Below are 27,239 nucleotides of genomic sequence, written 5' to 3' on the forward strand. Positions count from 1 at the left end.
AAGCACTAACTTGCTCATTCTAGATACCTTGAAAGGTGGAGAATGAGCACATGGACCTAACATGCAGAGCACCATATGGCTGGCAGAGAAACAAAACAAACCAGGAATGATTGCTGTCAACTGCCCTTGCTCAATGTTATTGAATCCTGGGAGTTGTAGTTTGGCAAGGCCTTTAGCTTTCTCTTCCAAAAAGAACTGCTGCCTCATCAAACTGCAAATCCTATATTCCACAGCACCTGTATTAATTCTATATTATTATTAATAACTAGCCATCCCCTACCACGTGTTGCTGTGGCTCAGTCTGGTGATTTGGAAAATAAAGTAATGAGAAAGTGTTGATTTCTAATATGAGTAATTTCTTTATGCTTGTTGGGTAAACAGTATTTCTTGTTGTTTCTTTGTCATTGTTGATGTGAAGATTGTCTGGTTTGCCTAATCTGGAATATGCAACACATCATAGTCCTTCTTTAGGGGTCCCTTTCAAATCTATGATGCTATATCTGTGTGTGAATCATATCTATCTATCTATATCGATGACTGGATGGCTTTTTGTCAGGAGGGCTCTGATTACATTTTTTTGCCCTGGTGAAGAGTTGGACTGGATGTCCTTAAGTATTTTCTGTTGGTCATGGGGGTTCTGTGGGGGAAATTTGTCCCAATTCTGTAGTTTGTGGGATTCAGAATGCTCTTTGATTTTAGGTGAACTATAAAGCCCAGTAACTACAACTCCCAAATGTCAAGGTCTATTTTCCCCAAACTTCATCTGTGTTCTTATTTGGGCATATGGTATATTTGTGCCAAGTTTGGTCCAGATCCATCATTGTTTGAGTCCACAGTGCTCTCTGGATGTAGGTAAACTACAACTCCCAAACTCAAGGTCAATGCCCACCAAACCCTTCTAGTGCTTTCTGTTGTTCATGGGAGTCCAGGTTTGGTTCAATGACATAATTGGTGGAGTTCAGAATGCTCTTTGATTGTAGGTGAACTATAAATCCCAGCAACTACAACTCCCAAATGACAAAATCAAAAACATTGGGTTGTTAGGTGTATGCTGCTGAAATTTGGTGTCAATTGGCCCACTGGTTTTTGAGTTCTGTTAATCCCACAAACTAACATTACATTTTTATTTATATACAGATAACTGTATTAATTCTAGTCTAGAGGCACACAAAGAGACAATAGAGGTTTTTCCAGATAATACACTGCCAGATAATTCAATAAACTGCATTGTAGGCATCTACACTGACTATATTATGCAATTTTAAACTGCATTATATGGCAGTATAGATCAGGCCAGCATTAAAGTTGACCAGCAACTGAGTAAGAAAGCCTACTGAACAGAACTAAGGAAGCAGCAGCTGGAGTTTCAAACAAACAAGACTTCCGCGCATGCGCAGAGCCGGAGCCTTGCTGGGAGACTCCTCCGCCGGGCTCGCCAGCGGCCGAGCCTGGGGCGCGCATGCGCAGGGGGGTACGCTTTCGGCACGCGCTGCTGGGGACGGCCAGGTGGGTGTGTGTTTCCTCCCTCCTCACCTCTTCCTCCTTCCCTCTCCCTGGCCCCGCCCCCTCCCTGCTCGCGTGAGTGGCCCCGCCCTCTCCGGCCCCCGGCCGGGCAGGGCCGGGCAGCCATTTTGGGCAGAGCTTTGTTATGATTCGGTCTGAGGAACTCTCGAGCCAGAGAGAGAGAGAGAGAGCGAGCGAGAGGGGCCTGGTCCGGTGAGCGCGGCCTTGTGTCTCAAGTGAAAGGAGGGGCAAGCCATTCTTCTCTGGGGGAACTGAGGCAGGCAGGGAGCGAGTGAGGGAGTGAGTGAGGGGAAGCCCAGCGGAGTCAGTCAGAAGGGGGCGGGAATGTCAATAAGGAGAGGGCGAGGAAGGAGGAAAGAAAGAGGCGGTTGGAGGCCTGCGGGGCCACCCTCTAGCCTAGCAGCCTCGGTTGTTGTTGAGGAGGAGAGGCGCACTTGGGACGGGGGCTTGGCTGGGAAAGGGCCTGCTGGGAGCAGCGTTGGGTTTTGGGGAAGGGAAGGAGCAATCCTGGTAGGCCTCGAGCAACTACAGCAAGCGGGCGCCTGGTTCGGAGGGTGTTTTGCAGGGGGAGGCGGGGTTTCTGGGTGGAAGTGCTGGGCGGAGGAGGAAAGGACGCAACCACAACTTTGAGTTCGGAAGTGGTGGCAAGCGGGTCTGGAGGGGAAGATTAGAGAGCGCTGTGGCGGCGAGGAGGAGGAGGGGAGTCCTTGCTGTGTTATTTTGGACTCTCTTGTGGTTAGGACCTCCCAACTAAACAAAAGGCGTGGCAGATCGAAGGCCACAGCTACACTGTAGAATGAATGCAGATTGAGCCCACTTTAATTAGAAAAGAAGGGAGTACTTTCACCTAACGTGGAAGAGACACTTTAAAATGCTGAAAAAGGAAAAGAAGTCTCTGCCATCCTTGTCAAGTTGTTTAATCCCATATTTTAATAGCTCTCTCCTGCAACCAACTCTCAGTTACTGAAAAGTGTTGCTTACAATGAAGGCATTGTGAACATAATTATGATTCAATCAAGATTGTGTCTACATGATTTATTTAGTCATATATACAACACTTACACACATATATACAATGAAGAACCCCAGTAATGTCAGACCAATTCTCTACCTTGTTGGAAAGTAGTTGCTAAAGTTGGAAAACTACTGTGCTGTTGAAAAGAGCATTTAAGAAAACATTGGTAACATTTCTGAGAGGTATACATACACAAACGTATGCATATATCAGTTGTTCCTAACCTGTAGTCTGGACCACCAATGGTCTGCAAGAACTAAAATATGGTATGCGGCCTCACCGTTGCAACAAGAGCAACTGATCTCACGAAACCCCCTTACAGTGCTGAGACTTATTAAATATGGTTTTCTGTGCGTGAGCAGATGGCGATTACTGGATGGCATATGTTCTATATCAGAAACAAGAGCTGATGTGGTCTATCCAATGCAATTTTCTGAATCAGCACCCCAAATAACCAAACAGAATCTAAAGTTGATCAAACACTGATTCGTGACCCTTTTGGTACTAACGTTGGAGAGTGGTCCCTGGTCAAAAAAAAAAGGTTGGGAACCACTGGGTGTAGATTTTCCCTGCCAGTTAACTTTGGGTGCATTGACACTAGAATTCATGTATTTTGATGCCACTTGAACTGTCTTGTCTCAGGGCTTTGGAATCCAGGGAGTTGTAGTTTTGCAAGGTCTTTAGTTTTCCCCTGCCAAAGCTTGCTGGTGCCTCATGAAGCTACAAATCCCAGCTGTCCATCGCCTTCAGCTATGGCAGTTAATGTGCCAAGCTGCATTCATGCTACAGTGTACAAACACACATAGTTGCAAACTTTTAAGTGAAAGATTTAACCCAGGCCCATTTTCTTGGGAGTAGTTTTCACTTTCTTTTTCAAGCTGTTTCAGAAAGGTAATTATCCTGTGCTTTCCTGAATGCAGACCGCCCTGTAAAATAATCCAACATAACTCTTGCTGAGCAGGCTGAGAAGGAAGGATTGACATGTGGGTGTGTAGGGAAGCACAAATAGGCTGTCTTGAATATTTAGGAGGGTAACTTCCTAAGTTGTGTAAGACCAAAGTCTTTGCTTAAGAAGGCTGCTTAACTACACTTGCTTGTCACTTAGGGAGTGGGGGTTCCTTAATAAAATTTAATTTCTGGCAGGACAGCTAGGCGTTTCATACTTGGGATAGAATGTCCTCTTTCTGTTTTCTCCTGTGGCTGATATTTGAGTCAAACTCTTAAGTGTTATATACAGCTGCAGGGCAAATGGTAGAAATGCTCTTCCTGTTTTAATAGTGCTTTTGTTTACTTTCTGCTAACATTACTTGGATCACAGTAAGATCTAAGTACTCATCATGTTGAGGATAATATGAAGGAAATGGAACAGTTTTAAATTGGTAATCATTCATAGGAAACAAGGGGATATTTGTATTTTTGATTGAAATTATTTCAGTTTTTATACGGGCATGCAAAAACTGTTCCTAATTCTTTACAGCTATAGTTGTAGAAACAGAGTGGCTTAGTAAAACTGTATCTCAACCAATATAACTTAGTAAAAGTTTGTTTATCATTTTCACCATGTTCATAAACAGAAATTACCTTACAATCAAACATATTAAATAAAGTGTACTAAAATTCCTGTTAAAAAGAGTAATCAAATTACTAGTGTTATTCTTGGGACTTTGAGAGGCAGTCACTTAGGAGGAGGTTATGACCACAATGTTATAAAAGGTATTTTATGAGTATAGGTTCAGTTCTTGGGATCCTCGTGCCTGGTTGGAAAGGGATTTTCAAAAATCCAAAGAGCAGCACATAGTCAGTGTCAACAAAATTTGAATAAATGGGCAGACAAACTCTGCATAAGGTAATTACCTATGTTCCAAATGTTGAATACTAAGACTTTGCAGCTGCAGAAAAGTCAAAAAAGAAAAAAATAGCATATTGTTAAATTGTTCTCTGAAATGTTGACTTTGTTTTCTTAAATATGGTTTTTATTTGCACAATAGTTTTCTACTTTAGGATGGAATTCTAACTAGTAGATAGGTGGTCTTATTGAAATGTATAAGGCAGTGTTCTCAAACTGTACTCCAGGAGTTTTGGACTTCAGCTCCCAGAAATCCCGGTCAGTTTACCAGCTGTTAGGAATTGTGGGAGCTGAAGTCCAAAAAATCTGGGGGAGCAAGGTTTGAGAAACTCTGGGCTAAGGAATTGCCATGCATAAGATTAGACTTTTGGGTTGCAATCTTAGACACACTTTGTCCTAGGACTACAACTCATTAAGCATAATGAGCCTCATCGTGAACTGGGAATTGTACATTTCCCCCTTGTTTTCATTTTAAATTAATTTTACATTAAAGTTTGCCATTGTAGCAAGGTTTCTTTCACAGATAAAAGTGGGAAAATTTTATTATCACCTAAATATAAAGTAAAGATTGTGCTGCAAAGAGTTTGAAATATTTATTTCTGTAAATTCAAATAATTAAGCATTAGCAGTGCTTGAAATAATTTTCCATGGTGTCAGATTTAAAAGTTTTGTAAACCCAGAAAAACTGGATAATTTGAACATAACTAGTTTTCCACAAAACTGTTTTTAACAACTAAATAGGAAAATATTGAATTATCAAATATGTTGTTTTAAAATAATAAAATGTTCAGGGTACAATATTCACATGTTTATTTCGCCATAAAAAATTCTAAGAAGTATGTAAGAAAAACACTTTTATGTAAGACTTATTTACAGTATCTGTAAAATGTCTGATTACAGTCTGATTACAGTTAAAATGTCTGATTACAGTTCTCTTTATATCTCCTTGATACTATGGAGAACTAATGGAGACAACTAAATTTCTCTATTTAACTCTTCAGACAGATATATTCCTTATAGTTCAGATGTTTTTTTTTTACAATTCATGACTTTCAAAATCCATTAATATGTGATTTTTTAAAAAGTTACTTTGAATTTGTAATTACATTCTTCATAAAGTATACTGTTAATATTTCAACACAACTATGTTTTTGCCAGACTAAGTCATAAACAATGAATTTTGAACTGTAAATTGTGCTAAACTTATATTTTTTGAACTTTCTTATAATTTTTTCCTGAATTTTTCCGCAATTACAGAATCAGTCTTGTAGAACACAAAATGCCTTATGTTGCTAGGGCTGTTTGCATGCTGGAAGAGGCATCTAGTGGTAATTATTTGAAACTCTATGCCCCACTCATTCAAGTGGTAAGAGTTTCATTTAAAATTGGGCCCATCTTTTTGAAACACCATGTATTCTTATATTCTACTTTTCTTCCAGCCTGGGACCCAAAGCAGCTTACAGCATAGACTAAATGTAAACCTAACTAAGCATGTAGGCCGAAAGCCAACTGAATCAACACCAGGCTAGTTTTCTGCTGACTTCAGACCACTTTCAGCACAGGAAAGCCTAGAAGTCAGGAAGAAAAAGAAACTGCTCAATAGTTAAGGAAATGTATTGGGAGTCTATACTTGGCTTTGTGTGTGCAATGAAAATCATTCAGTCCAGTAATTCCCACAGTTGCCACTCTTCTGTTTTGCTGGTCTTCACATCTATCTTGAACACTTCCTGCCATTATTGCCCAGATTGTTAAGTTCTTTCAAGGCTGTCAAATGCATTCAGAAGACACAAAGGTTGGCAGGTTTTCCTTTTTTCGGGGTCTGTTAAACAGAAGTTTTCTGCACATCTGCTAAATCTAACTTTAGTTATGAATCTGTGTTGGCACTGAATTCCTTTCCATATTTTCACATCTATGATCCCATGATTGGATGAGTTTTTCCCTATTAAATGCGTGTTCATGCTCAAACACAAAATCAAGGGTCTTGCTTCTAGTAAATACCATCAATCCAAAGCATTTATTTATTTATTTACTGCATGTCTATGCTGCCTTTCTCAGCCCAGAGGCGACTTAAGGCGGATTACAACTGGCACAATTCGATGCCACGGTGATCATAAAAAGAATTAAAAACATTTAATGCACATTATAAAAACCATGTAAAATAATGAAAAACATATAATCACCAGTGACTTCCTATTAGCTCATTTTCCAAAAACGTTGTCAAGCCGTTCCATGTTCATTATTTCCTGGGTTCCATATTCATCCATTATGCTGTGTTTCCAAAGGCTTGTTCAAAAAGCCAGGTTTTTACTTTTTTTTCGGAATGTCAGTAGGAAGGAGGCCAATCTAATATCCCTAGGGAGGGAGTTTCATAGCCAAGGAGCCACCACTGAGAAGTCCCTGTCTCGTCCCCGCCAGGCGCACCTGCGACAAAGGTGGGATCGAGAGCAGGGCCTCCCTAGAAGATCTTAAATTCCTATCTGGTTCATAAGGAGAGATATGTTTGGCTAAGCCGGAGCCATTTAGGACTTTATAGGCTAAAGCCAGCGCTTTGAATTGTGCCCAGTAGCAAACTGACAGCCAGTGGAGCTGGCACAACAGAGGAGTTGTGTGCTCCCTGAGCGCTGCTAATGAAAGGACAATCCCATTTATTAAACAGTAGGCAGTAGCATACTAAAAATCCAAACAAGACAAATGCTCTTGAGGCTGCATAGAGCGGTATATCAAGGGCAAACATAACCACATTGCCAGTGTAGATAGTCTGAAGTGAAATGCCAGAGGGGGGAGAGGGAGCAAGAAAAGGCACCCTTTCATGAGGAAAACTGATTGAGTGGAGTAGTGAGCAAGCAAGGCAGCAGGAGGTTGACATGAAATAGCCAGGTGGGGACACCATGCTACAATAGCTGATTGTCTGCACTACAGCTATTTTGTTCATTTTGTTGAAGTATTTATATTACAGTATGCCCGAAAATCTCATGGCATGGGTGGGAGAACATGATGGCAGCAACAGCAGCAGCAGCAGGTGGATGGTTCTCCCTAGCATGACACAGCCTTGCCTCCCAGTGCTTTGTAATATAACACTGGAGTACCCCTCTAAAGGCAGCTTATAAAAATTAAGAGATAAATTTTTGTGTGTGGAAGAGAAAGCTCTCCGCCCTCCCCCAATTGTACAGGAATTGCTCTGGGATATACCTATATATGACTGAGAGTGAAAATAATCTTATATACATTCAGCTCTGTACCCATGGATTTTAAATCCACAAATTCAACCATCCACAGCACGGAAGTAAATTTAAAAATTAAACTCTGATTTTGCTGCTCAGCAAGCACTACACTGATGTGTAGTCATACACTGTTGTAGCCTCCCATTTCACAGATCCTCAGGCTGTCTGGCACTCAATTAAGTTGATTGCCATTGTATATAAGGGACATCATTTTCCTGTATAATTGTACATAGTGGGATTTGAACATCCACAAATTTTAGTATCCATGGGAAGTTTTGGAACAAAACCCTAGTGTATATCAAAAGCATGCTCCATTCTACTTTGGAAGTATTTGCTAGTGATGAGCTATAGTAGATTTTCTTGGTTAGGTCATATGAAGGTATCTGAAGTCTTCTTGATTAAAAAAAGAGATAAATGTGCAGTTGTATGAGTCCCACGTTAAATGTCCAAAGATATAACTTACAATGATGTTTTACCATTTAGTATTTTAAGTTTGTAATAGATGTTATAGGCGATTTAACCCTTGCATTGGTTTGCTCTATTGAATGTGCAGAGATATTAGTATTTTACAGCTGTGTTTATATATAAGTAAAGTACTAACTCACATTCTGATGCAGCACGAATACAAAAAAAATGTGCAGAATTAATTAGTGAGATATGAGTTTTTGAAATATACTGAAGAAATATGGGCAGGCGGTATTTACTTTAGATATTTAATTAGTGTATTTTTTTTAAAAAAGGAACAGTGTATTTAAACAAGTGCTTATGGTACATATATTTTTTGCTAAATTGGAACATATATTTTATTGAAAAATTAATATCTTGATAGTAAATCTGATCAGCTTTTACTTTGCTTATGGATAAGTATCCATAAGGTGGTAACTAGATTGCTTGTGAAAATTATGTTCAGGGATCAAGCTATAGCTATTAATTGTCAATTGTATTGTCTACCACTTTGTTTCCAGCCCAAGGTGAAATTGTTAATTTGGGCTTTATAAACACTATATGGAGCTCCCTTGAGAAACTAAATTTAAAGAATGTGTTGTGTGTCTGTAGGATGCTTTTAGGAGCCAGATGCTTAGATGATATTACAGTTTTTTGTGTTGGTTACATATATGTACTATAAGTCTATATACACTAAATTAAACAAGTAGTTTAAAATTTTGCCTTTTAAAAATATATGAGAGGTTGTTTTTTCTTTGGCCACCATTTTATTTGAAATGGATACTTTTAATTAGTCGGTTCTATTTTTAATATTTTACTGTATTGGATTTTAATTTGAACTTGTTAATCACCTAGGAAAAATCAATGTAAGATAAAAAAAATTATAATTAAAATGAATGCTCTAGACTACATATTCAGTTTACATAGGGCCTCCAACAAACTTGTATACTTCACAGCATCAGGTTACCAGTCTATCCTTGTGGGAAATTAAATTAGTTTTCCAAACCTCCATTCTCCTCATCCACTCATATGACCAAAATATTTACATATAGATTATAGTGTAGGTTAATTGTATCTAATGCTGCTGCATAATTGCAAACTGTAGTAATAAGTTGAGGGTGGCTAAATGATGTTGTGCACTATTAGGTGTGGTACATTTGGCCTTGTTACAACTGGTTATGTGGTTGCCAATGGTATCACCAGCCAGACTTATTCCATAGTAGCCATTTCTCATATTGGGATTAAATTACCTACCTTGGCTTCTATAGCCAACAGGCAGGTGAAAAAGTGGGGCTGCTTGGAAAAAGATTCTGGCTCAATTCTTAATAACTCATATGGTTTTCTCTATGGTTAATGTAAATAAATCAAGTGCAATCTATGGTATTCTCACCAGATGTTGGCAGAAGGAGCATGATTTTGTTGTAACCAGATGCTGTCCTGTCCATTATACAATACATATTACTGTAAATAACTCAAATTGATTAAACAGAAAATTAAAATGTTATGCTTGGGAACACCCACAACCCCTGAAATGAGTGATCTTGCGTCTACCAAGTGGAGTCTTGTGTAGAGTCTACGAATATGCTTAAATACAAACCCAAGAGCCACAGAACACAGACTTACCTTATTTCTGTGAATGGTAAATGGTGGTGACTTGTTTTATTGGTATAATACAGGCATAGGCATTTTTAGGGCCTATGTAGAAGTACTACATAGCCCCTACAGCTGTCACAGAGAGTACAATCCCTGCTAATGCCACTAAATTTGCCACAGAGATTAGAAAAAGGGAACACGGACTCTCCTTTAAATAAAAGGTGGTTTCCATGTACTTCATTTACAAATAGAATTTTATTCCTGGAATCACATCTCTAGGAACAAGTGCAGGCTTTATTTTAAAGAAAAAGTGCCTACTTTTACAACTGCAGCAGACTCAGGAGCATGACCCAAGGGGATAACCGCAAAAAATGATAGTACTTATATTCTGCATGTTCCTCATCTAATTTAATACATGTTTAACCAGTGTTTCAAAGTGCCATGCCTTTTCAGGATGGTTTGTAATTTTATAAAAACATAAATTAAAAATACATATTTGTTTTCAATTATCAAATAGATACAATATTTTTAGATATGTTCATGTTAACAACGAATCCTATTTTGCTCTCTGCAAACAAGAGTTCTAGGAAGTGCTTTCTCTAGCACTTACACGTGAATTGATTGAGTCAAGAAAGTCAATGAGCTGACATTGCCAGGTCTTTCATTTATAATATTGCTATGAGGTGACTTGATAGTGGTAAATAACAAAAATATCTGTTGTACAGATTATTTTAATCATGTGTCTTTCATTTTGCTGTGTTGACCAAGGTAGACTATGAATGTGTTGTTGCTTTCATTAAGAGTAGAAGTGACAAAATCAAGTTTCTCCAGTTTGATAGCTGGAATAGTAGTTTTGTAATCATTGTGTTTTTTTTATAAAATTGATATTTTATATAGTTACAAGCTGTAAGACAAAACAGCTGTAGAACAACAGAAATCCATCAGATAAAGCAGGAGAAAGATCATCAACCCTAAAATTCAAAACATTTGTCCATAGCACAGAGATAAAAAGGAAATTCTTGCCATATCCATATTTCCCTTGAAGGGGATCCTCACAAAAATAGTTTTGAAATCACAATATTGCTTTATCTGGAAGCAGGTATGCTAAGTTCATTTTTATAAAATGAAAAAAACTGTGGCAGAGAGAAGAAAATGAAGGAACCAGCAAGATTCACTTTGTGTGTAACTTTGTAAGAGATGATAGTCAGAATTTAGAAATGTGCTTCATATGACAGCCATCTATTTTAATGTCTTGTAAGAGCAAGTGTGTGATAGACTGGTTTCCTTTTAGCTAAGAACATGGTATTCGTAAATCCAAACGTCATCATGGGAAGGACCAGTGTGTCCTAAAAATGTTTTGTGGAATCTCAGCTGTGGTGATTTGAATTGAAATTCTTGTTGAATGTCTCCAATTTTTTTCCAACTTACGATGATTCTAAGGTGAATTGATCACAAGTTTTCCTTGGCAAGATGTGTTCAGAGGAGAGCTTGGGAGAATGTGGCTTACTCTGGGTCACCCAGTGGGTTTTCATGGCTGAGCAGAGATGTCAGCCTTGGTCACCAAGAATCATATTCTAGTGCTCAAAACATTTTACCACATTGGTTCAGATTCTTACTTTGTTATAAGGCTAATTCATAAAGTCACTATGTTTTTGCCTAACTTACTTCACAGGTTGCTATGAAAATAAAACAAAATTAGTCCCGTGAAAGTGGATAAATTGTGCTATGAAGAATGGTGAAATAAAGATACATAGGTGCATTAAAATCTAGATTTCTAGATAATTACATTGAAATAAAAGATGACATAGAAATGTTAAATTGTATGATTTTGTATTGCATTTCTCTATTTGCTGATTGGTATTTTTTCCCCTTCAGATAATCCTTTGTGAATTCTGCTGTTTCTGATGGAAGAAGACAGTTTCTCAAATATGAACTCTTCATTTTAATACAACCAGCTTTTCCTCCTTTTTGCCGTTCCCCTCTGATTAGAGCAATAATTCAAATAGAATTGCTTAGGGAGAGATTGCTTTAAAAGCTGACCCTTTATTTTTAGCTTTAATTAAATGCATAAATGGAAATTATAGAAAGACATAAAATGTTGTGACATATCTTCAAGTTGTTTGTAGTTTCTCAGCATGGAAACTTATTGAAGGATATGAAAAGCCCATCAAGGTACTGTTTTTAAAAAACGCTAATCTTTTTTTTTAGCAATTATAAAATTTTGAATATGAGTGTTGCATTTTAGGACATTTAGGAACAGAATCTTAACCTAGTATTCCAGAATTTGCCAGACTTCTCAGGAACCTTTCAACTTCCTTCTTCCTGTGTCCTGACCCAGTTGGTTATTCTGCAGATTTCTTGCAGAAGATGAAAAAAGTTAATTTGAGGGATTCACCATTAATAATGGTATTTTTCTGAATGTTGTGCAGATCTAATAAATACTTCTGTAATGTAATGGTTAGATTATATAGCATTGTGACAACAGAAAAAAGTTTAATGAGGTGAATGTGGTTGTGGTTTTTCAAAAATGCACACTCCCTTTTAGGACTTTTTTTCTCCTATGAGTGCAGAGCGCAGTTAAAATGAGCAGTTAGAGAGGTTGAGGGGTGCAGTCAGCACAAAGTGCGGCTTTTTGTGCTTTTTGGGGGACTCACCATTGCCACAGAGCTGGCAGAGGTGCACCCTGGAGAAGAAAGAAACCTGGAGAGTCAAGAGGACAGCTAAAAGCAAGAGTGGACTGCTGAGGCCAAAGTAGGTAAGTCAGCGTGGAATTTTATTTTGCAGCTCTATGTTAAGTACATACACTTTCCCATTATACAGTATGAAAGGCTAGTAATAGAAATTGAAATGGAACATCATACAGTTTGTTGATATTAATTGTTGTAAACAATCTGCTGTACTCTGTATGTGGTTGTTGGGTATGAAAGAAGAAGATCTGGTAAATGAAATGCTAATAGTCTTCAGTAAAAGGCACATATAACATTCTCCTTTGATTTTTTAAAAAAGCTCTGACAGTAACTATAGGTACTGGTGCAGCTAGAAATGAGTTGTATCACTTAGGAAAATGCTAAGCTTCTTTCTAAGTGGGTGGGAGGAGGCACAGTATGTTTCCATGTTTGGGAGTAGCTAACATTGGATATATTGTGTTCTTTTTGTCTTAGATCCTGGCCATGAGGTTTGATGCCTCATTTTATTAAAGAAAGACACTGGACCTAAATGGCGCAACATGACTTTGTTCCTGCCTGGCTTAACTTCTCGACGCCACAGTCCGCCAAGGTAATTGTTGCATTTTGGACCAGTTTCTTCAATTTGATTTATGCAAGCAACATCCCTTAGATTATGAACTATTGCACTATTGAATGTTTGTTTTTGTACAGCTCTTTGTTGCTCTTTACACAAAATTTGGATAGTCTGCTATAAAATCACATACACCGTTACATGGTAGGGCATAGCTATCAGAGTTGCTAGTTCATTTGCCACTCTGTGCTAATCTAAAATAAAGCTTAAGATGCTAGGTCTGTGAGTTTATGGGTAAAAATCACAGCAAGTAAAAAAGGTTGTCTGTGACCTATAAAAAGGATAAATACCCTTTATTAACTCCATCTGCTTCAGTGAAGACTACAACATTTTCATAACTCTTTGCACTAAAACTTTTCATCAAATCAAATAAATCAAATACCATTTAAAGTCAAGTGGTCGTGACTTTAAATAGTATTACAAGAATAATAAATTTAGTCAATGAATGTGAATATCATGAATCAGCATTATTTACATTCCTTTGTAAAGAAAAGACAAAGTAAAACTCCACTTCTTATTTAAAACATTGCAGTTTTTATCATCGGATTGAGATCATATCAAATCCCCTTTGGAGAGAGGAGACATGATTGTATTTTTTGTCTTTTAGTTGATTTTTATTGAAATTATTATTACAGAGAATTCATTTCTGTTAAAATGATTTCTGGTTTAGACAGATAAACATAATTCTAAATGTACATTATATGCAGATTGTATTGTATTGATTGCAGCTAAAGGTTTGTAAGCACTTTCAGAATTAAATTTGAAAATTAGTATTTAGTCTGTATCCCAGAGTACTTGAGACTGATTTTACTGTATTAGGAGATTTTTTTTCTTAATATAGGGTGTTTCAAAAAGATTGACCTGATTTAATATCGCTATATTTCTGCAACCAAAAACTGCCCATGAATGAAACTTGAAAGGGTGAGGCATGAATCAAATGTTTACTGATAATGCCTTTCTGAGCACACAAACAGCCCTGGCCTCAGGTGTTCGCAAGATGGCAATGTCAGCTATTGTCCAAATGGAGTTTGTTAGGCTAACTAAAATAAGTTAGCATACAGCTGAAACTTTTCCAATTGTGTCAAGAGAATGGTTAATAAAACTAATTAAACCATTGGTAACTTTTTGTGTAATTCTAACATGTTGCCATCGTGAAATATACTGCTCACAAAATGAGCCCATCATTTTGAAACATCCAGAATTTTAAAAGGTGCCAAGTTCTGAAAAAAAATATTTCTAAGACTCCAGAATTGTGCTGCTGGACTGGCACATAAACATGCATTTGTGGATAGTCATACCATATGTAGCCTGTTTACTTTTCAACAAAGCATATACATTCTGTTAATACAGATAAATAATGTGTTTATTGATAATGTCAGATTGGAAACCTTTAATGTTTTGAATCCCCCTTTTTAGGCCCCTGGAGCTCCTTTTGAGAAGCACGGAGAGCATCTTCCTCGGGGAGAGGGCCGCTTTGGAGTAAGCCGGAGACGCCACAACTCTTCAGATGGCTTTTTTAATAATGGGCCCCTCAGAACTGCAGGAGGTATATAGCAGGGCTCATGGAAGGACTACTGTATTCTGTTACTAGGTTATCAATCTTCCTTTTCTGTCAGGTCCTGCTAACATTAGTAACCACAAAATAAGGTTTCCAACTAATTCAAACTTGCTCCAGGCTTTAAAGCTTGGGAGAAAGCTTTAAAATCCGTACTTTATAGCACTTTCTTGCTTCCTTTGATATCCTGGGACCCAGATTTGCTTCATACTTAAACAGGCTTCTAGAGGAAACATGAGCATTCTCTGGTGTCCAGAGGGCACACCACCAAATGTTTCACTGCAGAAGCCCCCTCTCCAAATACATGTGTTCTTTTAGCCAAAAAAGAAGTGTTAAAAAATGGGGGGGGGGGGGTCTCAATGAGTGTGGCCTGCAAACTGTATGATTTCACCCTTTGGTAATAAAAAAACCCCTGAAGTTTCACTGCTTATATGTTGCTGTGTACCTTCAAATCATTTCTTAATTTTGCCGACCCTATCATCAAGTTTTCCCCCATGATTTGTTCAAAGGGGATTTGTCTTTGCCTTCTTCTGAGGCTGCAAATGTGTGACTTGCCCGCAATCAGCCAGTGAGTTTCCATGACTTGGGATTCGAATTGTGACCTCCCAGAGTCGTAGTTCAACGCTCACACTGATGGGCACTTATATTGGCAGAATGAATTACTTTCTCTTAACATAAGAGCCTACAAGCCTAATATCAGACATGGGTTCTTGTACACAGACTTTTGGAGGACTTCTGCTGTAGTACCACAGGGCATCTGATAATGACTAGCTTTTTTAATGCCACTATGCCACTATCTTCCTCTTACGCAGATTGCTGGCATCAGCCTTCCTTACACCGTCATGATTCTGTGGATTCTGGTGTTTCTAAAGGAGCTCATGTTGGGCTAGCTGGCAACCAGCCTGGCTGGCATGGTTCTTCACGGGGCCATGATGGTATGAATCAGCGGGGGGGAGGAAATGCATCCCATCGTCACTGGAATGGCAATTTCCACTCCCGAAAGGGTTCAGTTTTTCAAGAAAAGTCACCTGCCGAGGCCAGGGAAGAGAAGGAGGAGAAGGAGAAACTGCAGTTTGAGGAGGAAGACTTTGTAAGTATACTACACTTTCAACAAAACTTTTAACACTAGCAGAGTCAGTTTCAGGAAGTTAGAACTGATTTCTTCTGCACTTGCATGTTGCACTGAGTGTTTTTTTCCATTTCCATATTGATTATTAAAGCAGCTCTCAAGACCAGTAATTCCTAACCTTTGGTCCTCCTGGTGTTTTGGATTTCAGTTCCCACAATTCCTAACAACTGGTAAGCTGGCTGGGATTTCTGGGAGTTGAAGTTCAAAATATTTGGAGGACCAAAGGTTGGGAAACACTGCTCAAGATATTGGTAAGATTATTTCTCAGTATTTCTTATTAAGATTGATACAAACAAATTATTGTTTGCAACATGCATTATTAAAAAATACACACATTGCAGTTTTCCTTTTAGCTGCGTAGTTCAACATTTTTGTGACAGTTGTGTAACTGAATTAAATCTGAAGCCGTACATCACTGGCTGATAAAATACTTCTGAATTTTTTTTAGATTACATACTATTTTCTGAAATTCAGCTATATTTTTAAATAAAAAAGCAAACCTTGATTTTACCATTTTGTATAAGAGATACCATTTTACTATGCCATTATATATGATGGCACTTGAGCATTTGTGAATTTTGCTTTTAATATGAGCCCTGGAACCAAACCCTAGTGCTCACCAAGGGCCCAGGCACAAGGTGCACAGCAAAATATGTTATGACTGTAGCACTCCAAGGGAATCTTGCACATAGTTGTGTGAAATCAGCCTTAGTTTCATCAATGGCATATCTGCATTTGTGTTCTCCTGAAAGTTAGATCTTTTTTGGAGACCAAATATGTTCTTACAGTGGCTGATATAGGTCCTGATAAAGGCAATCAACATTGGAAAAAAACAACAGTTATTTAAAAGTTTGTTTTCTTTCATCTGGTGATGTTATTCAGCTTGAACAAAGGGACTACTGAAGAAATTCAGTTTTCTTTTGGTTTAGTTTATGCAAACTGCTACACAATTCATTACAATTGTGTTGGACCGGTTGTGGTTTGCATGTATTTGTTTTACCAACAGTTATGCAAGCAACTGAACAACTCCAGCTTTCTTTTCTGCCAGTAGATTTGCCCCCATTTCTCTCTTCTTTCCAGCGCTGTGTACAACCTGCAAATCAGATCTGTAAGGTTTTCAAGAATTTAGCAGCAGATTTTAGGAGAACACAGGAGACAGCAGGATAATAATAACCTTCTAGGTCCCATATCACCATAGGTTGCCATATGTCAATCGTGGTCTGGGAGTGCTTTATGAAGTACAAGCACAAAGAAACCATTCATCTGCATTTTTATTTGGAGGTGAACATGTTGAACTTTTTTAAGATGCATCACTTTCCTAACCAGATCAACTGAAGACCCTTTGTTTAATGGCAGTTTTAAAATACTTATTTTCTTAATGTGTTTACAGCCATCATTGAATCCAGAAGCCGGAAAGCAGAACCATCACAATAAGCCCATTGGGACTCCATCAGGTGTCTGGGGTAGGTTTTAAGACACTGTCAGATGTATTAAAGCAAGATAGACATAACCTAGAATCTCTTTCTACTGACTTAAGTGCAAAGCAGAAATAGCAGGGCTGTGCTTTTCCTAGTTTGCTTTGGTTTTGTGTTTCACCTCTGTGGTTTACATATTTTGTAATGCCAGAATAAACTTGCATAGGTACTTGACACAGTGTTGTAATATCCCCTCACTTACTCCTAACAAGATCCTTCTGTCTATGTTTATATAATTTGACAACATTACTATTATTGTCACAGTTCTGGTTTTGTAAAGTCATTAAACAAAAGAGACATCTTACCTATTTTTTTTCCTAGCAGAATTAAAGACAATGAAACTGTAAATGTAATCTACCGGTACTTCTTTTGTGTACGTGTATAAACAGAGTTCCCTTTTCCTTTGTTTTAATAGAAAACCCTCCTAGTGCCAAGCAACCTACCAAGATGCTGGTCATCAAAAAGGTTTCAAAAGAAGATCCTGCTGCTGCTTTCTCGGCTGCATTTACATCACCAGGGCCTCAGCTTTCAAATGGCAACAAAGCAACCACCATTGTCCCAAGTGTCTATAAAAACCTGGTTCCTAAACCTGCAGCACCTCCTTCCAAGGTACCAGGGATTTCACTGAATGGCTGTAATACAAAAAAGTAGAAAGAAATGTTAAAGTGCTGTCAGTTATTCTAAGAAATATAGATTGCATCATACTAAAATCTATTTTAACATTAGACTGTATTGTTACAATCTATAAGAGATTAGTTATATTTTAACTAGATACCTTCATTTTGTATCTTATATGTACACATTCCTCTCTTTGATCTCATCCTATAGTAAAAATGTATTTTCTCAATTTTTGTTTGAGAAGGCTTGATAAGGATATGAAAACTCTCACTGAGAAGAGTTAGCATTTATTTTACTTGAGCAGAAACATCTTCCTTGGTGGTAACTTGAGCTTTAAAGAATCAAGGACATAGTTGCATATGATCTGGCATGTAATATTTTTAAATTAGAGGATTTCACTGTAACAGTGATACTGATATGGATCCACACTACTATGCTAAAAGCAGCATTTTAATTGCTCATTTTGACACAGGTGTGTGATTTCAAGCTCGTTTTAACTAAATTAAGTCCTTGGTGTTGCTGTTTAAAGATATTTGCTGCATTGGGTCCTTCTCATTGTTGGGTCCTTCTCATTATAGCCAAGCCAATGGAAAACTAACAGAAGTGAGCATAAACCAGGCTCTCTCACCTCCAGTCGTGATTCTGCTTTTACCAGTCCAGTGTCTATAACCAAACCAGCTGTATTAGCCAGTGGGTCTATTCTTGCCTCTTCCAAAGAGGTAAGTATATAGGATTGAAGTCAAAATACTATGAACTTACTCAGTGATCAGAGAAAATAATTAAGGACAGATAGGCAGCCACTGATGGTTCAGGGAACACAGCTCTGTTCTCCCCCAAGTAGTCATACTTCTCCCCTTTGTTCAAAATCAGAAGTGTCCAGAAGGTCAAACACAAGTGAAGGCTATTTTAGAAAAGTAAGTTGGGGCAGCCTCTGTCACATTACACCTACTTTCTGAAATATCTGTAACATTATTATTCTCTTCCCAGAGTCCTTCCAGCACCACCCCTCCAATTGAAATAAACTCCTCTCGCTTGACAAAGCTGATGCGTCGCACCACAGATAAGAAGAGTGAGTTCCTGAAGGCTCTGAAGGATGACAGGAATGGAGAATTGCCAGAACGCCATGAGAACAACAAACTGGAGGATGTAAGAGTGTAACCCCCCTTTTTATGTCCAAAGCATTAAAACCCATGATAAACAGGGAATTTTTTTCCTTTAGTAGAAGAGGATATCCTTGAATGGAACAATCTTCCCACTTGATCTGATAGGCAGGAATATGTAAATCTTTCACACAAACTCCTCCTTGAACTCCTGCCACGTTATTTAAGACTTCTACCAATAATTGTTAAAAGATTAATTTATCTGTTTCTGTTCTGCTTTTGGTCCCTGCATCTTGACAGCGATTTGATCAGACTCGATAACTGTAAATGTAGTTTATACCGTATTATATAAGATTCAGGTTGATTTTTTTGCCTCTTTCTTTGACAAGCAAGCTAACAGAAGCAAGAAGAAGCCCTTTTCCTCTGGTACCTAGGTAAGAGGAGGAGAAGCTTTCAATGCCCTTTATTAGTTCTTTATGTCACTTTAGTCAGCAGTTTTAAGCAAAGGTACCTGATTTTTCTATGAGAATGGCAGTAATCTGTTCATATGGAGGAGAGTTGAAAAGTTGCAGCTAGCTGACAATTCATTGATTTTAAGGCATTTGTGAATATTGCTGTAAGAAATATACTGTACTTGGCTATATATAAGATCTCATTGTTCATGCTGAAATTTTAGTTGCATCTCATGCCCTGGCAAAATACAAAGTTCGATTCACATTGCCTTATATAGCAATGCTTTTCAAGCTACCTAAGATTGTGGGACCAGCAGGGTTTTTCCCCACAGTGTGCCAAGGCCTCGTGCCATATTTGTGAAGGCAAGAATATACTGTTACTCCTTGAATTTGTATTTTTAATGGTGATCTGGATTGTGAGAGAAATTTATCAAGTTTGAGTAGAGAGGACATTAGAACTAATGCTTGTTAGTGGGATCTGATGGCATTTAGCAAGAGAAGAGTCTCATTCCTTTCTTGTGTCAGCCCCTCCCTCAAGTAATTTCCTGGCTGATTTTTGATCAGTGAAGTTGAAGTTGGGGAGCCTGAACATATAAGGCCATACATTCCATCTTGGCTTCATTTAGTCTTCCAATTACAGACTCTGGTAGGCTCCTTGGGTAATATTTGCCCCATAATACAGATGTACTACAACTAGACATTGAAGTTGTGTCTAATAGCCTCTGGGCTGCACTGCAAATGTCAGCTTTTCTGATGGTCTACTTCAGCAATCTGGATGCTGTGTTATTCCCCACCACATCTTCAAAGTTTTAAGATAGAAAGCCCTTTTGAAAGCATCTGCTCTTCATATGGCCCAATATGGACTTAAATAGAGATGTTGTGGCTGTTTTTTTAAAGACGCTGCACACATCTAGGAACTGAGCAAACTATCTTGGAAAGTATTTCAATGCTTTTCCTAGTAGCAGGGTGTCAGGGGTATTATTATTCCTGGGTATATTTTCTTCGCCCAGATTCTGTGGTGGTGCATCTGGGTTTGACTTGTTTTCATAGTCATTTCTGTGTTCCACAGTGTGCAGGAACCGGTATTACTATTTTCCATCCCCAAACAGGTACTGTAAATGTATTGAGGAGCAAAGGTATAAGTTAGATGTCAAGTGTGCCATCAAAACCTCAGGCATACCAAATATATTTTGGGTTCTGTTTTTTTTTACTTTCATTCTAACAAGGTTGATGAAAATCTGCATCTCACTGAGTTATAGTCAATTGTACTGGGGATGGGCTAGGTACATCTACTTAGTCCCACTATATTTGCTATTCTTTTGTGTAGTAGTCATGTGTAAGACTGAAATGTGAAAATCAATGGCACCCTTATAACAAAACTCTGAATTAAGATGCCTCTGCATTAGCAGAATTCTGCTTTGGATAGCAGGTATTGCAGCAGGTGATTCCTAAAAGGTTGTCAGCAATGAGGAGCCTGCTTTTGAGAGGTGCTTTTCTTGTCTATCCCATCCAAGTATGTGTTCCTCCACTTTGGAAAAAGGGAGCATTGGGACTTGACCCAGTGCTGATACATTCTTTTTCTGTTGTAGATGGATTCTCTGCTTTGCTCTCTGGACTATTTAATGTTTAGTGAGGTTGAGGAGCAATGGTTTCATAGGTAGATAATATATCTAACTACCTTATGAATACAGAATTTTTCTTCCATTACTATATCTATGCCATCATTTTTAGTCCTTTGATTCTAGGGCTTTTGAGAGATGCTCTTTTATCCTTGTTCTTGTTTCTTTCACACTAGCACTTTAAATCAGGTATAGATTGCTCCTCCATTAGGGCGCGTGATTCAAGGCTAACTTTTATATTCTTGCTTATTGGAGCAAGTGGGAGGATCAACCCATTCAAGAATATTCTTCAAACAATACAGAAAAAGGATGTATCACAGTGAGTCCCAGTGTTCCTTTTTAAAACCTGAAGTGATTTTTTTTTCTGCAGATATTACAAAATGAATCTTTACACAGTATTCCAGAACAAGACTTAATGTTGGGTTACACTGATATCTGGCAAATCTGCTACCTTGTATATTTAGTACATTAATACCAGATTTTATTTTTGTCTTTATAAATTCCAAACAGTAATATTTGATGTAAGTAGTGGTGATAAAATAAGCTTCAAAGGTATGAACAGGTTTTGCATGAGAAAGAGGTTATGTATCTATCTTCTTTATGCATGATCTGACTACAGAGTAACTTTTTAGAAAGGCAACCACTTCTATAGATTGTTAATACATTCTTTGACTGAATAAAAATTACCTAGACTTAATTTCAAAATGCATAGTATGAGACAAAAATATGTTGTTTATGGAAGGATTTTTCTTCCTTAGGTCAGTGCTATACCTGAACTCTTGTTTCATCTTTGAGAAATGAAACATAAGGAAGACAATAAAGAACAAGACTATTGATTTTGGAAGACCCCTTTTATTATTAGTAATACACAGACTCCTTTTATTATTAGTAATATGTAGGTCATAACTAGGCACAGTGGCCTTGGGCATTGCAGTGGTGATGGCATTTATCAGGTGTGCACTGATCCAATCTAGCACAGGAAACACATGCACAATTCTAATAGATGTGGACTACGAGCAGGAATTTACAGATACTATACATATTAAACAGTTATTTTTCTGGATTGTTAACTACCAAGATGGATGTCCACAGATTTGGGTGAAAAGAAAGATGTCACTATTTAATAGCATTAATCACTTGTGAGAATATCTAGATTTGTTTTGGTTCTTTTGCCAAGAGAAAGCAAGGCTCTTTACAGAATAATCTTAGGTGTATATTTCAGGAGTCCTTTTTGTGTTAACTAAGGCTTACTTACTAATAAGACTGCAGCTTTGGTTGTATTACTAGAGCGTTTGCCTGATATCATGGTAGATTGTTTTAGTCTTATAAACACCCATCTACTGTCCAGCTGTACTCTGAAATTATATTTGTGAATATTCAGGAAACAATGCTACCTCAGTAGGCTTTTATTTAACTATTTGTTTTTTCCCTCCACCAGATGGAAGGCGGCAGCACACCAGAACCAAAGGAAAATTGGGAAGAGAATTGCCATCAGAATGGTCTTTCTCTGCCTTTGGAAGAGGGGGAAAACCTCTCTCACTCATTAGAAGCAGAACACAGGTGAGGGAGACAGGGACACTTGACCCAGGGAAATTTCACTCCAGCAGCACGGTATAGAATATATTGGGATAAGCTGGAACAGTGGCCCCACAACTTGCAACTTCTTGAGGTGGCATTACCAGCACATTATATTGTTGTAAACATTAGAATTCCAGGTTTTTTCAGTTTGATTAAAAGTCAGTGCAATCAAAGAAAACTGGCAAAAATCGATATCTACCACTCTTTGCACACAAGTATTGGGGACATTGTTTCAAATGAGTTCACAGGATTCCATGCTATCTCAGATAGTTATAAATTTATGTATTAGGTTAAATATCACTCAGAAAAAAATGGGTAATTTAATTTTCCCTCTCTGCCATGGCACCACCACAGTCTTTTCAAATGCTTGGATGTGGAAACAGTAGTAAATATCAGGGCAACTGATGCCTTGTGGCAGCTTTTCTCTCTGTGGGATGACTCTCAACTTATCCATTAGTTATCAAAATACATAATTTTGACCCCAAAATCTGTCCTTCACTTAAACATGAAGTTGACTTATACATGAATATATACAGTAGTCTGAGCAGCTTTCCTGCTCTTCCTTCATCTTAGATACTGTCAGTGTCAAGTATTTTCATAGTTTGGAACACAGGAACTCATACATGGCCAGTTTGTTCGTTTGATGAGAGCTTGTCTTCCCTAGGCTTTTCTGCCATGTTTAATACAATACCTTTTTCTCTACCTGCTTCTGTGCCATTGACCTTCTAGATTACTGAAAGCAATGGGATGGCAGGAATATCCTGAAAATGATGAGAATTGCCTTCCGCTTACAGAGGATGAGCTCAAAGAGTTCCAAATAAAGTCAGAGCAGGTATGTTTTCTGGCTTAACATTTATCAACCTTTCATATATAATTTTGCATATGATATGCAGGTATACATCAGCTAATGAAGTCAATATGTTCCTCAGCTTTATTTCTTTAACAGGAACTTTGGTCCTAGAGGTAGCAATACGGTGATATGGAAAGAAATAGGGATATTATTTATGTACATGCCAAATGAAACAACTTGGTTAAATATGCACATGCAAAATGAAACATTATATACATGCAAAATGAAACAACCTTGTAAAGTAAGCCAAGTAAACAAAAACATTTTGACTCTTTTAGAAGCTACTTGAAAGCCTCTTTCAAATGTATCCTGGGGTTATTTTTTTTCTTTCAACAGCCTCCACTTTTCTTATGATTTCCATGTTGGTGGCAAAATGTGAAGAGCTAGGGGGCCAACATGCCAGACCAAGTTTGATTGTAGTATTTATTGCTAGCAGACTGATATAATCCAGCAGTAAAAGCATGTGTTTCTCCATCCTCCTTCACTATCATTCCAAGGCCAGTGCCCCCCCCCCCCCCCCCACCACCAAAAGCACCTTCTAGTTAGATAGAAAGGGATGGTTGACTTGCATAAGAAACTTTGACAAAAGAAGCTTCTTTGTCAGAGGCTTTATTAACTGAGGTATACCTGTAACTGAAGTATGATGTGCTTGTTCTTAACTGTATAAAGAAGAGAAATAAATACAAACTTATTTGTTCTTCCTCCAGCTCAGAAGAAATGGCTTTAGAAAGAATGGATTTCTTCAAGGCCGTTGCAGCAGTCAACTGTTCTCCCACTGGAGAAGCACTTTTAAGACAGATTTTGAAGCATCAGATACAGAGACAAGTAGCAGTGAAACTTCAGACGACGATGCCTGAAAAGGGGCACCAAAAACCCACAGTATAAAACCAACCCAGCAAACTCAGTTTGTAGTTTAGCACATTAATGTTTGGGGTTCAAATGAAGCAGAGTTTATTCTGTCTCAAGTCTGTTCAGTTTCTTTTTTATTGTTGAAAACTTCATGCACAAGGGAAAGAATTATATCCCAAAGAAGAAAGCTATTGGCTTATTACTTTTTGGTTTTGCCCTTCTATGCTTCATAGAAAACAGTCCGTGCAGATGGGTGGACCACTGGTCTTCTGGGACAAGGCCTCAGTTCAGTCTCATCAGAAGCAGGATGTAAGGGACTGGGTTGGGCAGCCACAAGCTTCTTATACTGCCGTCCACATGGCAAAATGCTGTGCGGCAATAATGTGCTAAAACAATCATTGTCAATGACAAAATGGCTATGGAAGTTCTAATTGTGTTAAATTAATGCTAATAACATGGAACTTTTTATTTTTTTGGCGGCTCGGGGAGCTTCATCACTTAACCAGGCGTGTTTGGTTTTTCTTTTTTTGGGTACAGCTGTAAAATATTTGGATATAGGAATCGTTTGTGTTCTTCTTGCAACCTTGATATTCAGGGTGGATTGTAAAATATAAATTTTTGTGGGATTTCAAAGATTAAGATTATTTTGATAACATTATTTACAGATTTAAAAAAGTGACTATCACATTGAGTCTGTATGAGGGGAAAAAACTACTGCATCAGAAGATAACTAACTTGGAATAAATATTTTGCATCAGTTTGCCAATTATGTGTCTGTCATTTTTGAAGATATTCTAATAAGGTAACTTTGAATTTGTTAGTATTTTGCTTTGGGTGTTCACAGAGTAGTTCTTCCTTAAAGGCTCATCATTAGTAATTCCGTATATGCTTTTTAATGTAGAAAGTAGTACTGGAATAAATTTTTATCATAATTTTAAAAAACCCAGTTCTATATGCAGATAAATTTTACATAGGGAAGAAAATAATGAACAAGAGCAGCCAACGAGTGACAGAGAAGATAATATTGATTATAAGTGGAAGATCATGAACTCATACTTAAGCTTTTATTTAGGGCACCATAAGGAATTTATATCTAATAGCTTTTACTTATGTCATAGGAATGAAAGAATCTAGTCAGCGTTCTGCATTTGCTGATTCAATTTTTGTGGATTTGCTTTCTCTTAAGAGCTTCTAGGTCATCAATCTTAAGTGCACCTTATAATCAGTGGTGCTTTGAAATCACTGGTTTTGGGTTCTTTTTTAACTTTGTCTTACGTCTGATAGAGGAAGAGGAGGAGGGGCCCTAGCCCACACCACTTTGCCCTCTGGCTCAGCCAGATAGCTTTACTGTTTTCTGCTTCCCATGCTTTCTAATGGGCCCACAGAACTAGGAAGATAGAGTAATACAGACAAGATGTCTTCTGGGTTGAAACAAAGGTACTGTGCATGCAGAGAACATTCTAAAAAATAGCGATTTTTCCCAAAAATTGAAGCTTCAAAAAGAGGGGACTATACCTTACATTTTATGGCACCTTCAATTTGGTGAAATACAGTATATGGCAAAAATAAGGGGTTTGGCACCTAAAAGTCTGCAGAGTTAACCCCTTACCAGTGGTATCACTAATGGTGTATGGGGTGGGTGCATGCAAACTGCACAGGATGGCACCAAAATGAATGTGTAGTGTTTCAGTAGATTTTCTTAAAAACTCAAATACCCTTGTAGTTACTATAACCACAAAAACATTTTTGTGAGCTTAGCTCAGCTACAGTGATTCTTCAAATCACATGGTTTTGTCTCAGTGGCTAAAGCACACCATTTTTTTGCTGGTTTTGTATAGCCACTGATTGTCAGACTTCCATGTATTTTAGTTACAATACTCTGGCCTGGTATGGGAAGGGATCCATGGGGATGACATCACTGTTCCAACACCACTGTTCCTTATGTCTGATAGGTCTTTAGAGTCAGTATCTGTTACATGACAACAGTATAGGAGTATACTTTTGGTTATGGATATTAAATGGAACCCTAACATTGAACTAATGGCTGTACAGTGCTGTGTTACTTCTTCCTACTGAAGCTAGCAAGAGTGAAAGACATTTAAGCATGAAAATATTTGTCACTTGAAAAGAATCCAGGTCATATATAATCCTCACTCAGCCCTTTCTAGGAACTGTAATAGTACCCTACCAGGACCAGGCCTTTGCCCTGAGGGTGTGCTTAAAGGATTCAAGACACTCCTGGTGTGAAAGCAACCTGATAATCTGTTCAATAAAGTCATCTCTGGCATGTGGGCAGACAAGGTATAATAAAGGGCATTCCAGAACTAGCTCCTGAGTCTACTGCAGCAAGAAACAAATTTACTATGTCTAAAACTGTTTTTTGTTTGTTTGTTATATATATGAACATGTTGTGGATGTCTACTGAAAACAATACCTAAATAGATACATTAGACATTGCTCTTGGAACACATACACAACATGAAATATAGGTAGCATAAATTAGTATTTATATGTAGCGCTCAAATATACAAGGTACACAAAGTTCAAACTGGTGACCTTTGGCAGTTTTTTTTTTTTTTACTATTCTTGAGAATTCCATGAAGACCCAGGTAAAACAAAATATTGTCTAAACTGTATTTCAGCAATTTCATACTTTAAAAGAGAATGGGAACCACTAGTCACTTTTTTGCTGATTTACAGGCAGGCTGGCATCAGCATGAAGTGAGGAGGAAAATAGGAACAAAAAGAAGGAAGATCATGAGAATATAAGAAAAGATGAGGCAAAGAAGGAAAGAATGAGGGAGTGTGGGAAAGGGGGTAGGCCAGGCAATAATAATAAATGCTCCTCAAGAGAGCAGGAGCAGAGATCACTGCTTCTGGTGCTCTGCCTCCTTCCAAATGGATAGCCTGGCTGTTTTATTCAGTGAACTCGTGGCAATAAAGAGACCTCATTATAGATGTTTTGTTTATTCATCTACCCTAAAGATCATGGAGTAAAGCTTAATGATCAGATCGCTATGAATCAGGACCTCACTCCCCCCCCCCCCCCAAATAAATCAGTGCTTGCTATAAAA

The 27,239-nt window shown here is 37.9% G+C and overlaps 1 protein-coding gene across 3 annotated transcripts; it reads left to right on the top strand.

The window, feature by feature from the left end:
• Positions 1–1,479: 1,479 nt before the first annotated feature.
• GPBP1L1 (GC-rich promoter binding protein 1 like 1) lies at positions 1,480–24,931 on the top strand. Of its 3 annotated transcripts, none has more exons than XM_060773416.2 (12): positions 1,480–1,506; positions 11,519–12,398; positions 12,805–12,919; positions 14,357–14,486; positions 15,308–15,585; positions 17,015–17,087; positions 17,515–17,708; positions 18,296–18,436; positions 18,705–18,863; positions 22,327–22,448; positions 23,196–23,298; positions 24,024–24,931. In XM_060773416.2, the coding sequence occupies exons 3-12, from the start codon at positions 12,860–12,862 to the stop codon at positions 24,171–24,173; spliced, it is 1,410 nt and encodes a 469-aa protein (XP_060629399.2). In that variant the 5' UTR covers positions 1,480–1,506; positions 11,519–12,398; positions 12,805–12,859; the 3' UTR covers positions 24,174–24,931. The 3 variants fall into 3 exon arrangements, with proteins under 3 accessions (XP_060629399.2, XP_060629400.2, XP_060629398.2); XM_060773417.2 differs by lacking the exons at positions 1,480–1,506; positions 24,024–24,931 and adding exons at positions 1,584–1,716; positions 19,211–19,251; XM_060773415.2 differs by lacking the exon at positions 1,480–1,506 and adding an exon at positions 1,586–1,716.
• Positions 24,932–27,239: the final 2,308 nt, after the last annotated feature.

Source organism: Anolis sagrei, chromosome 4 (genome assembly GCF_037176765.1).
Source record: "Anolis sagrei isolate rAnoSag1 chromosome 4, rAnoSag1.mat, whole genome shotgun sequence".
NCBI lineage: Eukaryota > Metazoa > Chordata > Lepidosauria > Squamata > Dactyloidae > Anolis > Anolis sagrei.

Excerpts from the sequence above, each read along its gene's own strand:
- GPBP1L1 (XM_060773416.2), top strand. The coding sequence starts at position 12,860 with ATGGCGCAACATGACTTTGTTCCTGCCTGGCTTAACTTCTCGACGCCA. Across the intron at positions 17,709-18,295 it reads CTGCAGCACCTCCTTCCAAG|CCAAGCCAATGGAAAACTAA; the intron begins GTACCAGGGATT and ends TTCTCATTATAG. Across the intron at positions 23,299-24,023 it reads TCCAAATAAAGTCAGAGCAG|CTCAGAAGAAATGGCTTTAG; the intron begins GTATGTTTTCTG and ends TTCTTCCTCCAG.